At 31.9% G+C, this 14195-nt stretch overlaps 1 protein-coding gene across 2 annotated transcripts; it reads left to right on the top strand.

Moving 5' to 3' along the window:
- Window positions 1-6554: 6554 nt before the first annotated feature.
- LOC105788347 (NADPH-dependent thioredoxin reductase 3) lies at window positions 6555-12057 on the top strand. 2 transcript variants are annotated; one of them, XM_012615207.2, is made up of 10 exons: window positions 6555-6835; window positions 7985-8192; window positions 8300-8405; window positions 8587-8852; window positions 9451-9730; window positions 10495-10602; window positions 10783-10869; window positions 10997-11101; window positions 11566-11696; window positions 11833-12057. In XM_012615207.2, exons 1-10 carry the CDS (start codon window positions 6628-6630, stop codon window positions 11891-11893), a joined length of 1560 nt encoding a protein of 519 aa, XP_012470661.1. In that variant the 5' UTR covers window positions 6555-6627; the 3' UTR covers window positions 11894-12057. The 2 variants fall into 2 exon arrangements, with proteins under 2 accessions (XP_012470661.1, XP_052482489.1); XM_052626529.1 differs by lacking the exons at window positions 11566-11696; window positions 11833-12057 and adding an exon at window positions 11211-11355.
- The last annotated feature ends 2138 nt before the right edge of the window (window positions 12058-14195 follow it).

Consider the following 14195-nt stretch of genomic DNA (forward strand, 5'->3'; position numbering starts at 1 on the left):
TTTTCTTGAAAATAAGAAAGTGAATCTTGATTTTTTTTTCGATTGTGTGTGCAACTAGGGCCTTGGTAATGAAGTCTTAGACAGTCTCATTCAATCTTGCTCGAATTTTTTTGGCCTTCAACCTCGTTGTTGGTCCTTGAGAAAATTTGAGCCCATCACGTTCATAAGCCTGATTTTGGGCCTTAAGACTCGCATCACATATTTTACTTATTATTAACTAAATAATATAATAAAATAAGCATAATCATCAATTATAAGGGCCATCAATTGCCCGTTATGATTAACAACGACTAAATTTCCATTTTAACCCTTGCAATAGCACTATTTAGGCCATCTAACTAATAAAAATCAATAGCGATAAAGCTTTACGATTTTTACAATTTAGTTATTGTACCCTAATTAACCATCCAATCACAAAAATTAACGAACCAAAAATTAATTTAGCCTTATAATAGACTTGTAAATATTAATAAATAATATTTATTAACTCGATCATCGAAAAATAGGGTTTCGATACCACCATTTCTGGTACCACTAAAAATTGGGTTGTTACACATCGCGACTTCACAACTTTGCAACTTCGTGCTGTGATTCAGCCTTACACTATTTTAAGTTGTTTTGGCCTTTCTGATCTCGTTTTGGGTTTCTATCACCTTCGATCAACTCTGAATCAAGTCTAAATGATTTTAAATTGTTTTCAAAACTTTCAATTTATCTAGAATATATTTTAATTATTTTATAAAGATGTTTTAAACTTTTAACTCTTTAATAAATTCGAGATTTCTTACTCGTACATTATCCGATGGCATCACCCATCCATACCAGTCGTTAGGATGGATAAGAGGTGCTAAAGTTCAAGTTGTGCGTGCTTATCTAACTATTTCACCTAGCTTACTTTGGGTCATTCACTTATTAAAGCATTTCTGACATGGTTATCATATTCACATTTAGATTTGTATACCATGTTTTCATGATATACAACTCATATCAATGTCGTATAATTGGATCTTTTTGAGCATACATTCATCATCACATATCTTCAATATTTCAATTCATATCACATATCACTTATAAAATTTCATTGAGTAATTTGAATTAACACATCGAAGCTCATTTATAAAAGTATTCAAGCACTTAATGCTCTTAACATGGTTTTCATATGCACATATAAACGTTTTTCACATTTCTACTTAGTATTAAGGTAACTATGTTACCATCTATCATTCACCTTTATGTGAAGTCTATTTATTTTAAATTCCTTTTTACTATATTTTTTATTGTATCAAATCACCACCACATTATAACATGACAACAAATCTCATACATTTCTTTGGTTTAAATTAATATGACAAGCCAAGATTCCTAATCTCCATTTTATTTCTACCAATTTCATAATCTCACTAAATCATCACTTCTTTCATTTTAGTACTTATAATCACATTTTCAGTATGGATGATCACTACATATATATTTCACTATTATAACAATTTCTATAATTTTGATATTAAGGGAAGGTTAGGAGAATCCATGGTACTTACCTCATTAATAGAAAAAGTTCCAAAACAAAGCTTCCTTATGCGTTCTCAACACTTGAGGCTACTCAATCATCCATCCAAAGTCACTATTTCCTCCCAACAAGGCTTATAGAAAAAATATAAGCACAATATTAATACACATGCTCCAACAACTTTTCTTACACTAAAATCACAAATCTTAAAGATGAAGATAGCAAAAACTCATTATCTTACATTTCTTGGAGCTTTGTCTCTCTATCCATAGCTTTATCATATTAAACCCATAAAATCCCATACTAGAATGGTGAAAATGATGCAAGAAAGGAGTTTGCAATCAAGTTTTCTACTTAATTTTACTAAGGAATCAAAGTTTGGATGCTAGAAAATGGTTTGATTTTGAGGAAAGAGAAAATAAATTAAGTAGGGATTCTCCTCTAACCCCCAAGGAGAGTTCGGTTGGTTGGCTAAAGAAGATGGGAAAATTTTCTCATTTCCTCCTTTTTAAACACTAAAACATCTCAAGTCAAAGTCCAAATAAGTTGTGTAGGCCACATTTGGTCTCACTATTTTATTCACATCCAAATGTCCACATTCATTCAACACATCTAATATCTCACCAAAATAATATTTCCAGCATCTAATTCTTGAGAATGACCAAAATGCCCTTATATTGTAAAATTATCAATTTACCCCCCTTTTTTCACTTTGTACAATTCCTTCAAACAATAGGCGCTTGTCAAATCCAAATCCCATAATTCACATTTAACTCTTAATAATAATCCTTGGATCATAAAATTTTATTCTTTTTACCCTTTTATAAGCAAAAGTTAAAAACTTACAATTTAATCCATGTACTTTCAAATCTTTCTAATTTAGTCCCAATAGTGATTTTTCACCACACCAAAACCTATTCTAACTCATTCTTATGGAAATTAATCTATAAAAATTTCATATTTCTCATTTTGGTCAAATTTACACTTTAATCCTCTAACTTCTTAGAATTTACAATTTTTCCTTTTGCCACATTCTCACTTAAATTTTTTAATTAATTCCTATCTCAAAATCAACTTTGCTTTCATAAGAATTCTTTATTTGACTCCTCTTCCAATTTTTCTCGAAATTTCTTTGTTTCTGATCCCAAAATCATACTGAATGCCTTACAAAAAAATTTTTAGGGTGTTACAACCTTTCTTTATGAAACATGTGTTTTTAAAGCCTCAAAATGACTCCAAATGATGTCCAGATGTTCTCATTTCGTAATGGGACTTTGAAAAGATCTAAAATGATTTTTAAGACCTTAAAAATGTTAGAATGAGGTGTTAAAACTAAAGATTGATTTTGAATTTAGATTTAAAACTTTATTATTCAAATAATTTGAAAAGTTACATTCTAAGTCACTCTAGTGCTTCAAAAGATTTGTTTTATGTTTTGATTTATCTTAGCTTGAGAAATAATGTTATGTGATTTTAAAATGTACATCTTTCAAAAGATTTGTTGTATGTTTTGATTTATCTTAGCTTGAGAAATAAAGTTATGTGATTTTAAAATGTGCATCTTTGCAAATGTGAAAATTCGTTTTATGGAAATTTATTATATGAACAATTATTTTTTTAATAGTGTGACATTTTGTTAAAGTTATCGGTTTGTCATTGTGACATTTCCTATCTGTATTGGTTATGGAACGAATAAAGGCTGATGCATAAAAATTATAAATATTTATAAAAAAGATAAATAAATTAATTCAAAATGATAAGTGATTACATTTAACTTATTAAATTGTTGGGTAAACTGCCAAAATAGTTACTTTGTTTGGCTCAGGTTACATTTTAGTCACTTATGTTTGAAATGTTACGTTTTAGTCACTTATGTTATCACGTTGTAACATTTTAGTGACTTAGCCGTTAGTTTATGTTAACGGTGTAACAGTAAACTGATGTGGCACGTTAAATCATTATTTCAAACAAAAATTCTAGGTTAATTTATACAATTGGTCCCCATATTTTTTCGTTTGGAGCAATTTAGTTTTTTTCTTTTATGTTTTTTTAACTTTCTTTCTTTTCCATTCTCTTATGCTTCTCCCTTTGTTTTCTTCCCTTCTCCATTTCTTCTAATGTAGTTTTTCTATATTTTATTTTTTTGAACAATTTAATTTTTTCGAGTGAGGCAAACTTGTGGACTAGTTACAAATGGAAAGCATAGAAAAATTATGTTAAAAGAAATGAAGAAAGGAGGAAAATAGGGGGAGAAGCATAAGAGAATGGAAAAAAAAAGCTAGAAGAACATAAAAGAAATTTTTTAAATTGTTGAAAAATGAAAAATATAGGGACCAATTGTAGAATTTAACCAAAAATTTTCGTTTGAAATGATGATTTAACGTGTCACATCAACTTACCGTTACACCATTGTCGACAATTAACGACTCAGTGACTAAAATGTTACAACACGATAACGTAAGTGATTAAAACGTAACATTTCAAACATAAGTGACTAAAATGTAACCTAAGGCAAACAAAAGTGACTATTTTGGTAGTTTACCCTAAATTGTTTTATTCGAATTTGACAACAAATTCCATGAAGAATTTTTGAAAACACCTTAATCTCAACATTCGTGGATATCATCAAAGTTAGGTCAAAGTTTTTTCACAGACATCCATTCTTACAAATGTAAAATAATAATATTAACAACCACATTTTGAAATAGTTGTGGAAGAAGAAAAATCATCTTTATTTGAATTAAAAAATAACAAAACATGCTATATAAAAAACATTAAAATAATGTTATTTTAAATCCATTTAGTAACTTTTTAGAAGAGTTTAAAGGGTTAATTAGCACAAAACGCTGGTTTTAAAATTTAATTAGTAAAATAGGTCGTTTTTCCATATTTAATAAAATAGGCCAATTTTTGGAATGAAAAATAGAAAATGCATCATGCACGTGTTTTCGTCCTTTCAAAAATTGTTTTTTTGTGTGTTGGGTGTTGAAAATTTAGGGAGAAAGATTTGTTTGTGTTTGTGTTTTAGGGAAAATTTTTGATAGATTTAAGGTATATTTGAGTTCAGGTACACATTAGAGACCCACACATTTCATTTCTCGTGTAGGGAGTGCACCATCACCTTAGAAGATGTTGCATTGCAACTCAGGCTCCCAATTCAATGTGGTTATATGGTCATAGGTTTAAGTATAACTAGAACTCCCAGTTGACGGTGATTATGCGGTCACGGGTTTAAGTATAACTGGGCCCCCCAGTTAATGATGGTTATGCAGTCACGAGTTCAAGTTTCATAACACTAAAAGAGGATGTTTTATAAACCCCATATATAAGTTTGAGATCATAATCATAAGGAGAAAAGGGACACACCAGTATAATCAACTTATTATTTTTCTCCATCAAAGTAGTATCATTAACCTCATTGTCCAAAATATATGTTAGAGGTAGGGGAAAAAAGACTCTTAGGGGGGAGTGACTGTGACAGTGAAGAAAAAGCTGAAACGCAAGTCGGGGCAACAACAGTTGTAGTTATTGATGAAAAAAATTATGATAATTATATTATTAAATGAATTTTACCTTATTACGAGTATTCGTAAGGGGTGGTTATTTAGTGACGTAAAAATGGTAGGCGATACCATGCCCATGACTGAAGGAGTATGTAATCACCGATTTTAATTTTTTGTGGTACCATTGTCTGACACATCTCTCGGTACAATATCGCCAACTTAGCTGATCTCCAATTGAGTCGCCTCGCCTTTTTTAAGTTGACTTGTTGTAGGAGCCACCTTAAATATACTAGATTTCAAGATTTATCTAGCATTAAAAGACCTTCAATTAACCTTAGTATGAATGTCCTTACGTATTGTTGTCTTTCAACAGTATTAGCGGAGTTGTCAATATATGAGAAAGTGTCTTCTAACCATTTCATATCTATCCGACTATCACTAAACTTATCCAGTACCTTACCTAATAGTTGGTCGCAAATTGCGCTCCAATTGCCAATGCCCACTACCTTCGTAACGACTGCCCCATCAACCAATAAATCAAGTTGTAATGCTACATCCTTGAGTGTAATTGTACACTCAACACATGGAAGATGAAATGTGTGTCTCAGGTCTCCATCTTTCCACCAAAGTCCTACTAAGTGTGGGATCCAATTTAGTCCCCACGAGCATACGAGACACGTGCAAGAATTTTGCCTCTTGCAAGTGTTGTTCAATAACACGCAGTGCCCTCGCACTTAAATTGTGTATATATGTCTCGATAATCTAATCTTCGGTTTGATTATATAAACATAAAAAAATTATAAAATTAATAATGTTAACAACTTAATAATTATATTAATTAAAACAAAAAAATTAATAATATTTTCTTATTATTTCTAATTGGATGTCGGAAATGTGTTTGTCATCCAAACGAATAAGAGATATTGACATTTTAAAATTATAAAATCAAATAAAATCAAAGAAATTACAAAATATAAAATTAAGACGACAAGAATTTGAGAGAAATTGAATGAAAATTGAGAATAAAATAGTTGAGAGAATTGAGTGAATAAATGAATAGGATTGAGAGAATTGAAAGAACAAGATTTCAATGCAAAGAAAGAAAATGAATTGGATATATATAGCAAATAAACTAGTCATTAGAAAAAAAGTTCTAGTTATTTGAAAAAACACTGCCGTTGAATTTTTTTAACCATTAGAAAAAGTTATCGATGGATGAAAATATGTTCTACTAGACTTGTTTTCTATTTTCTCTCCAATTTTTTTTTTAAAACGACCTAATAGATAATTAAATTTTAAAATCAGCGTTTTGCTAATTAACCTGAGTTTAAAAGTAGATAAAAAATTGCAGAGAAATTTAGGGGTTTATTTTATTTTATTTTATTTTTTGTGAAGTACGCAAGGGAAATGCAAAATAGGAAGAATAAAATATAAATAGTGATAAATAATACGGGAAAAAAGAAGGAAAAAAAGGGAAAAAAACAAGTGGGGTCCTTATCTGGAAGGCATGAGGCTAGAGATAGATAACCTGGAACTTCTCTTCTTAAGACAAAACTGGCTTTGGTTTTGGGTTTGGTTTCTTTTTCTTACAATTATTTTTGTATGGTCTGAAATCCAATGGCTGTTTCTCCCAACATACGAATCGGTATCCCACTCCCTTCCACTCCTTATACCTACCACCGTCTTCCTATGTCCACTCTCTCCTACCCTTTCTTCTTCTTCTACTCTTCCCCTCCACGCGCACTCCGTTTCCACTCTCCTCCCACGCGCCATCGCCCCCTCTCTCTCCGCCCCAAGGCCTCCGTCGAAACCCCCGCTGCTTCAGGTCTTTCTCACTTGCTTCCTTTTTTCTTTTCTTCTATATTCAAATGGTGACCTACTGCCTGCTTTATTTATGTATATATTTAGTTAGGAATAATTGTATTGCCAAGTTTTTCTGTTTAAATTAATCCCATTTCAAGCTAACATGAAAAACACTGCGGTTTTTCTTCTTCTTTTCAAATAAATTGTTAACGAGCATGTGGCATTCTATGTGATTTTCATTCATCAAAACCGTTGATGGATGTACTAAAATAAATATTTATCATTTAATTTTCATATATGATAATAGTTTTCTTTCCTTTTTGCAGCAATGTGAATACTGACTGAAACTGAAATATGCGGAGTGACGCATGCAGTAATTGATAAAATAGAATCTTTTCTCTGATGGTTATCACTATAATCAGTTTTATGTTGGTTGTTGCTTTTATTTTACTTCCCGTAAAACAATGAAGTGTTTGGATAAATGGAAATAATATATATATTTAAAAAATTAAAACATTAGTTTTGTGAGTGGCAAAATACGTGATATTTAACTCTATGGGGAAAAATATGTATATTTGGATGTGTACCATTTACTTATTGTATATAAAATAAGTGTAATTTTTATGGTTGATGCCTTTGCTTTTTGCTTTTAAGATTTTTTAATAAAACTGCAATAAGGAATAAAGAAAAACAACGCAAAAATTTTGGAATATATTTTATGAACATTTAGTTCATATATATAAACTACTCTGTATTGTAAATATATACTCAATGTTTTAATTGGCCCCAAAATCAGATAGCAAGGTTCGCCACCTAAAAAAAAAGTAATGAAAGCGAAATATAAATAAATAAAAGCAAACAGACCATCCAGAGCCTAAGAAAGCGAAAAGCAATTAATGACACTAACAATCAAATAGAGTTTTAAGTTCACCACAAGTATAATTTGTGAAATGGTATCCATGTTATCAACTATTGGCATTATATTAATGGCAAAATTACTTCCTAATCTCATAATATTAATATCACTATGTATATCATACAACATTTACTCATGTCATGTTAACTTCTATTTGAGCTAGGTTATAGGCAGGTCCAGAGTTATGTTTTCCTTCATGTTTATATCCAAGTTACATTGAGAGCATGAGTAATGCTTCTGTGTTTCTTCTGGCAGGTAAATTGGTTGAGAATGTGGTCATCATAGGCTCAGGTCCTGCTGGATATACAGCAGCAATATATGCAGCTCGTGCGAATTTGAAGCCTGTAGTGTTCGAGGGATATCAAGTTGGTGGTGTACCTGGTGGCCAGTTGATGACTACCACTGAAGTTGAGAACTTCCCTGGTTTTCCTGATGGAATAACTGGTCCAGATTTGATGGATAGGTATTTAAAAGAAAGATGAAAGTCTATTTCTTTCTTTGCTAATTTTATTGACAACTACTGTTTCAGCTAGAGTTATATAATTGGAGTCCTGATCGTGTGTTGACTAGGATGCGACGACAAGCTGAACGTTGGGGAGCTGAATTGTTCCAAGAAGATGTGGAACACATTGATGTTAGAAGTAATCCTTTTACAATACAGAGTAGTGAACGTGAGGTGATGTGAATTTCTGTTGGTTACTTTTGTTTTTATGTTCAGATGATTGAATTATTGGCATGGTGATAGAACTATGACTTGAATCACAACATTAGGCCCAATGTTCATTACTCCTTGAATCTTTTTTCTTTTTATGGCACTTTTTTTTTTATTCATATTTTTCCTTACATTTCTATTTCAGGTTAAGTGTCATAGTGTTATTTTTGCTACTGGAGCTACAGCAAAAAGGTTAAGGTTACCTCGTGAAGATGAATTTTGGAGCAGGGGAATTAGTGCTTGCGCGATTTGTGATGGAGCATCACCATTATTTAAAGGTCAAGTACTTGCTGTGGTTGGAGGAGGTGATACAGCTACTGAGGAAGCAATATATTTAACAAAATATGCTCGTCACGTTCACTTGCTTGTTCGTAGGGACCAACTAAGAGCATCAAAAGCAATGCAAGATAGGTGAGTTTTACCAACTGTTATTTTTGTTTAAAATTTTATGGCCAATATTTTACATCTTAATTTAATGATTGGTTTTTTCAAATTGCTTAGAGGTGTCTGTAATGTTTTTCTTGCTTGTGAGATGTCTTTTCAAAAGTTCTGGATTCATGACTATCAGAAAAAACCCATATGTTACTGATTTTCTTGCAGAAGTTATATATATGTGTGTGTGTGTGTTACAGGATGTTCAAATTGTTGACAATTGACATGCTTACTGTAAAAGGTTCCTGATTGTTTGTGGGCCTTGTTTTATTCCATTTCATTTCATTTTTGTGCTCTGTGGTCCTTGTTTGGGAGTGAGACTTAAGAATTTAAGGTTGGTTTTCCAGTAGCCCTTTCAGAAGCTCGGCCATGTTGTGGTGACTTTCTGATTTTTACTTCTCCTTTTGTTCTTTTATTTAAATGCAGTAAGTTCTAGTGCTAGCTGAAATTTCTCATGGTGGTTCTAATTGCTACCTTGATTGTGGTGCATTGTGTACTAATGAGCAGTTTGTATGTATGTTGAGTTTTCAACTCCCTGAATGTTTTTTTAACAGGTTAATTATCGCGAATGTTTCAGAGTTTACAACAATCCAAATATCACCTTGCACTTCAATACAGAGGCCGTGGATGTTGTTAGCAATACAAAAGGTCAAATGTCAGGCATATTAACCAGAAGAATTGATACTGGAGAGGAATCTGTGCTCGAGGCAAAGGGCTTGTTTTATGGTATTGGACATTCACCAAATAGCCAGCTGTTGCAAGGTCAAGTCGAACTTGATAGCTCTGGATATGTGCTAGTAGAGGAGGGTACTGCTAAAACTTCTGTGGAAGGTGTATTTGCAGCAGGAGATGTGCAGGTAATCTTCCTTTATTCATGTTGGTTTGTGACCAGTCAGCAAATATTTCATCTTCCCAAAACCTTGAGATTTGCGTGCCAGCATTGCCAGAATTCAGGGCATGTTCACATGAGCCTTTCGAGAATATATTAATCTGACAATGCAAACACTTGTGTTTTGGAATTATTCATAATACCTTAGTAAGGGCATCTAAAGAATCTAAGGATTGCTCTAGCATCAATTGAAGGAGGTAAAATATAGGAAACATCAAGGAAAAAGATAATGAAATGCTCTCATCTTGCTTTTGGAATGTTGGTGGGTAAGAGTAACCCAATTATAATAATGAGAGTGTGAATATTTGTCTTGTTCATCAGGTATGAACTCAACAGGCCAAACTTTTGGTATACTTTTCTCTCTTATAATCCCGTACAATGACCTATGGTATGTCATATTTTCCTAAGATTTCCCTTGTGTTTGAAGCCAGCCTCCCATTCATTCATACTTACTTTGTGGTGTTGAATATGAGTAAGCCTGTATGACACATGAACTTACTGATGAATCAAGGAAACATATATATAACCATGGAAGATGACTTATTTTCTTTCAGTTCCATGTATGATAAAGAAAATCAGTGAGTCCTTGAATGTTTACTGTGTCCTCTTCCTACATGAAACATGACAGTGCTTGATTTTCCAGATAAATTCAAACTAACTGTACATCTTTGGAGAAAGTCTGTACTATAAAAAAACTTGTCTTGTAACTCCTTTTGTTCTTTTCATTAACAGGATCATGAGTGGAGACAAGCTGTAACTGCTGCTGGATCTGGATGCATCGCTGCTTTATCTGTTGAACGATACCTTGTTAGAAATGATCTTCTTGTCGAGTTTCATCAGGTATTTTTCTTTCTATCGAATGCGAACTCTGGCATTTGTATTATATTTTGCAAGTACATTTTTCCTGTACTTAATGATCGGCTTTTTTTTCCAACCTGTTTATTTACTAAGCCCCTTCAAATTTATTATCACATTCACACATGCTTTTATCAATCTTTATCATGATCATGTATCTTACAGCCTCAAACTGAAGAGGTCAAGAAAGAACTGACGGATAGAGATATTCAAGAAGGTTTTGACATTACACTCACAAAACACAAGGGCCAGGTTTGTACCTAATTGGCTTCGTTTTTATTTTATTTTGTTTCATTTAAGTTTAAGGTATCAAATATTTATCCTTTTTGGTTTTCACTAGAATCTTATCTCTAAACTAGTATTCTTTTTCCTATTCCAGTATGCGTTGCGAAAGTTGTATCATGAGAGTCCGAGGCTTATATGTGTATTATATACTTCACCAACTTGTGGTCCATGTCGGACTTTGAAGCCAATTCTTAGCAAGGTATATTAGCTCTGATTGGTTCAATACTTCATTTGCTTTAGCTTCCATAGTTCGAGTTGGTTGGTGAAAATTTCAATGCTGATTTGTATGTAGTTTTATATGTTTCAAGGTTGCATAGATTAGACTACTAAGCTTGGGTAAATCTCATTCCGGGTGATTATGACTGAAGTTAAATATTGCATCATATTGCTTCACTAAAAGCTTGCCTTGCAGCCAGCTGGTAAGGAAAATACCTTGTGAAACCAGAAACTGGATGTTGCGTACAAAGATTTATTATACTTTACTTGGTTTCTAATGAGCTTGGATTCATTTCTTTTAGGAAATTTGCTTATGTCATTGATCTAATTCCTTCGGCATAGCTTGAGAGTTTGGCTTAAATGCTCTAAAGCATAAATACTCCTTATAGTTAGTGTAATATTAAACGACTTTTCATTTTGCTTAGCTTTTACTCTGTCTTTTTACAGGTGATTGATGAATTTGATCAGAATGTACATTTTATCGAAATTGATATTGAGGAAGATCCGGAGATAGCTGAAGCTGCTGGAATTATGGGTACCCCATGTGTGCAGTTTTTCAAAAATAAAGAGATGCTCAGGTTGGCTAAACCTCTTCTTTTCTTGTATATGCAAAATTAACTTGCTAATCAATTGATGACTGACTAGGTTTGTTGCAGAAGAGATAAATTTTATAATGTGTAAGATGGTTACCTTGTTTTGTTGCCGGTTCTGCAGGACTGTATCTGGGGTCAAAATGAAGAGAGAATACAGGGAATTCATTGAAGCAAATAAATGAGTATTGTTGTGGTTTCTTGGCTATCATCATTTTGAAATTCAATTTTGTTTCTTATGAAAAGTTAGTTGAATAATAATGCTTTCAATTATAAACTGATATCATGTATCCATTAACTACACATGAGAGTTGCCATTGCATTTATAATTTTTTGTTCCAATCTTTAATATTTGGTCATTTTCATATATGAACTTAGTTTACAAGGTTGACTACATGCTGCTGACCCAGAACAATTGGCAGCCATTTCTGTATATGTTGTGTCTGACACAAGTTTGTGCATTTGGTCAAATTCATGGAGTAGAATTTCATTGATAGAGATGGTAACTCTTTCTTCCTTTTGCAATTTGCATCGCTCGCTGGGAAAAAAACAAATGCACTAATTTCTGATTTATACAATGTCCTTTGCTTTTTAAGCTTACCCCATATTGGGACCAGAATTGGATGCGCATTAATGTTAATTTCTCATACATAACTGATGCAGTGTAAGGTTCGAAAAAGTGTGGTGTCGGTAAGGGCACTTTTTCGAGGCATAAATAGTAAATTTCCGAATGTAGGGTAAAGTTTGAAATATATATACTTAAATTGAGTATCTTGGAAGAATGTTTGGAAATAGTTGAGGACTAAAGTGGTAATTATTTAGCAATTTAAATAGTTGAGGATTTAGTTTGCATTCATGCTTGGATTATGTATTTAGTGTTGTAAAAATAGAATGTCGATAATGACAAGAAAAGAGAAATATAATCTACATATTGAAACTCTTTTGAGAAAAAATCACGAGTAAAGGAGAAGAAAATTTGTTCTGTCGAATTCGAATAATATAAGAGGAGAGACGACTTCGTCTATTTATAGGTTTGTAAAATTATATTCTAATCAAAGTCAAATAGAAGTAATGTAGTAAGGTTAAAACACTTTAATCTAATCAACATCAAATAGAGGAAGTATACTTCTATATGGATTTCACTTGTGCAGCCTTGGCTTTTGCCTTTGTAGATCTCCTTATCTTGCCACTTGTATCTTTATATAATAATAATTTGGGTCACATATCTTTAACAAGTGTTATATTAGAAGCTATATACTTTAAATTAATAATTGATTGTTATACATGTTCATGAGGAGGAATGGGACTAACAAAGCGCTAGGGATCAAGTCCTTGATTGAATTAAGGAAAGAAGTTTGAGCTCATTTTTAAAAATTAGGAGAATTGGTAAGTACACAATGGAACTCCATTTTACCATAATTATATGTTAACGAGTTAAACTAAAATGATTAAATGATTATGGTTTTGGATATTTACAATTTGACCCCTTCACTTTTCACTCTTGTACAATTTAATTTATACCCCATATTAGTATTTTATCATATAGAGCTTATTTCAACTTTCTTCGGTATCCATAAACCTTATTTCATTTAACCGAGAAATTATTATGCAAATTCTCAATTTAGTACCACATATATAGCATAGTAGTTCGAGGGTGTTACAAAATCACGGTACAACACTTAAGTTCTCAAAATATATCAAAATTTCATTTTATAAGTTTCAAGACAATTTACTATTATTACCGTTTCATGCAAAATTTCTCAACATATCAAGCCTTGATTAATCATATATTAGTACACATAATTCTTTTAATAATTTATTTTAAAATTTATCCAAACACATAATTATGTTATTAAAGGTAAATGATATATTCACCATAAGCTCAGACAACATGAAGGAACTTGAAGGACTCGAGTTTTTCAAGTGGGCTAATCACAATTTCAAGATTCAAACAACTTAAAGATAGAATTCAAGGTTTTGTTCAAATCTCAAGGAATTTTAGAGCAATTGCATGAAAGAAATGAAAAGAAAGGAACATTAGGCTTGTATCACGAAGACAATACTATCGATATTTTAGAAGTGCAATTGGATTAAGACCCAACTAAAATGGGTTAAACTTTAGACTTTTCTTTAAAGGCATAAGAGTAGCATGTGGCCTATTAGAAATCTTAATAGTTTTATTTTTTTTTTTATGTTCACTAGAATTCCTTAAAATTAATCTTATATTTCCTTAAATTTAGTATTAAAATTTATCTTATTATTAGCCTTTAGTTGACTAATTTTAGAGTTTTCTTAAATTTATTTTTCTAACTCCTAAGGGGTATAAAGCCACCATTGTAAGACATCTTCAATTTCAATAAAAATATATACTTTGAGAGGTGATTTTTTATAAGATTCATTTCTTTTCTTTTTTTTGAAGACTTGGCAGCAACTCAACCTATTGATCGTGGTGTTTGTATTTTCTTCACACTTCGAGTGCTAAGGTTC

This window comes from Gossypium raimondii, chromosome 2 (assembly GCF_025698545.1).
Source record: "Gossypium raimondii isolate GPD5lz chromosome 2, ASM2569854v1, whole genome shotgun sequence".
NCBI classification, from domain to species: Eukaryota; Viridiplantae; Streptophyta; class Magnoliopsida; order Malvales; family Malvaceae; genus Gossypium; species Gossypium raimondii.

Coding starts and splice junctions, on each gene's coding strand:
- LOC105788347 (XM_012615207.2), top strand. CDS start 6,628: ATGGCTGTTTCTCCCAACATACGAATCGGTATCCCACTCCCTTCCACT. Junction 6,836..7,984: donor CGAAACCCCCGCTGCTTCAG/GTCTTTCTCACT, acceptor TTCTTCTGGCAG/GTAAATTGGTTGAGAATGTG. Junction 9,731..10,494: donor TTGCAGCAGGAGATGTGCAG/GTAATCTTCCTT, acceptor TTTCATTAACAG/GATCATGAGTGGAGACAAGC.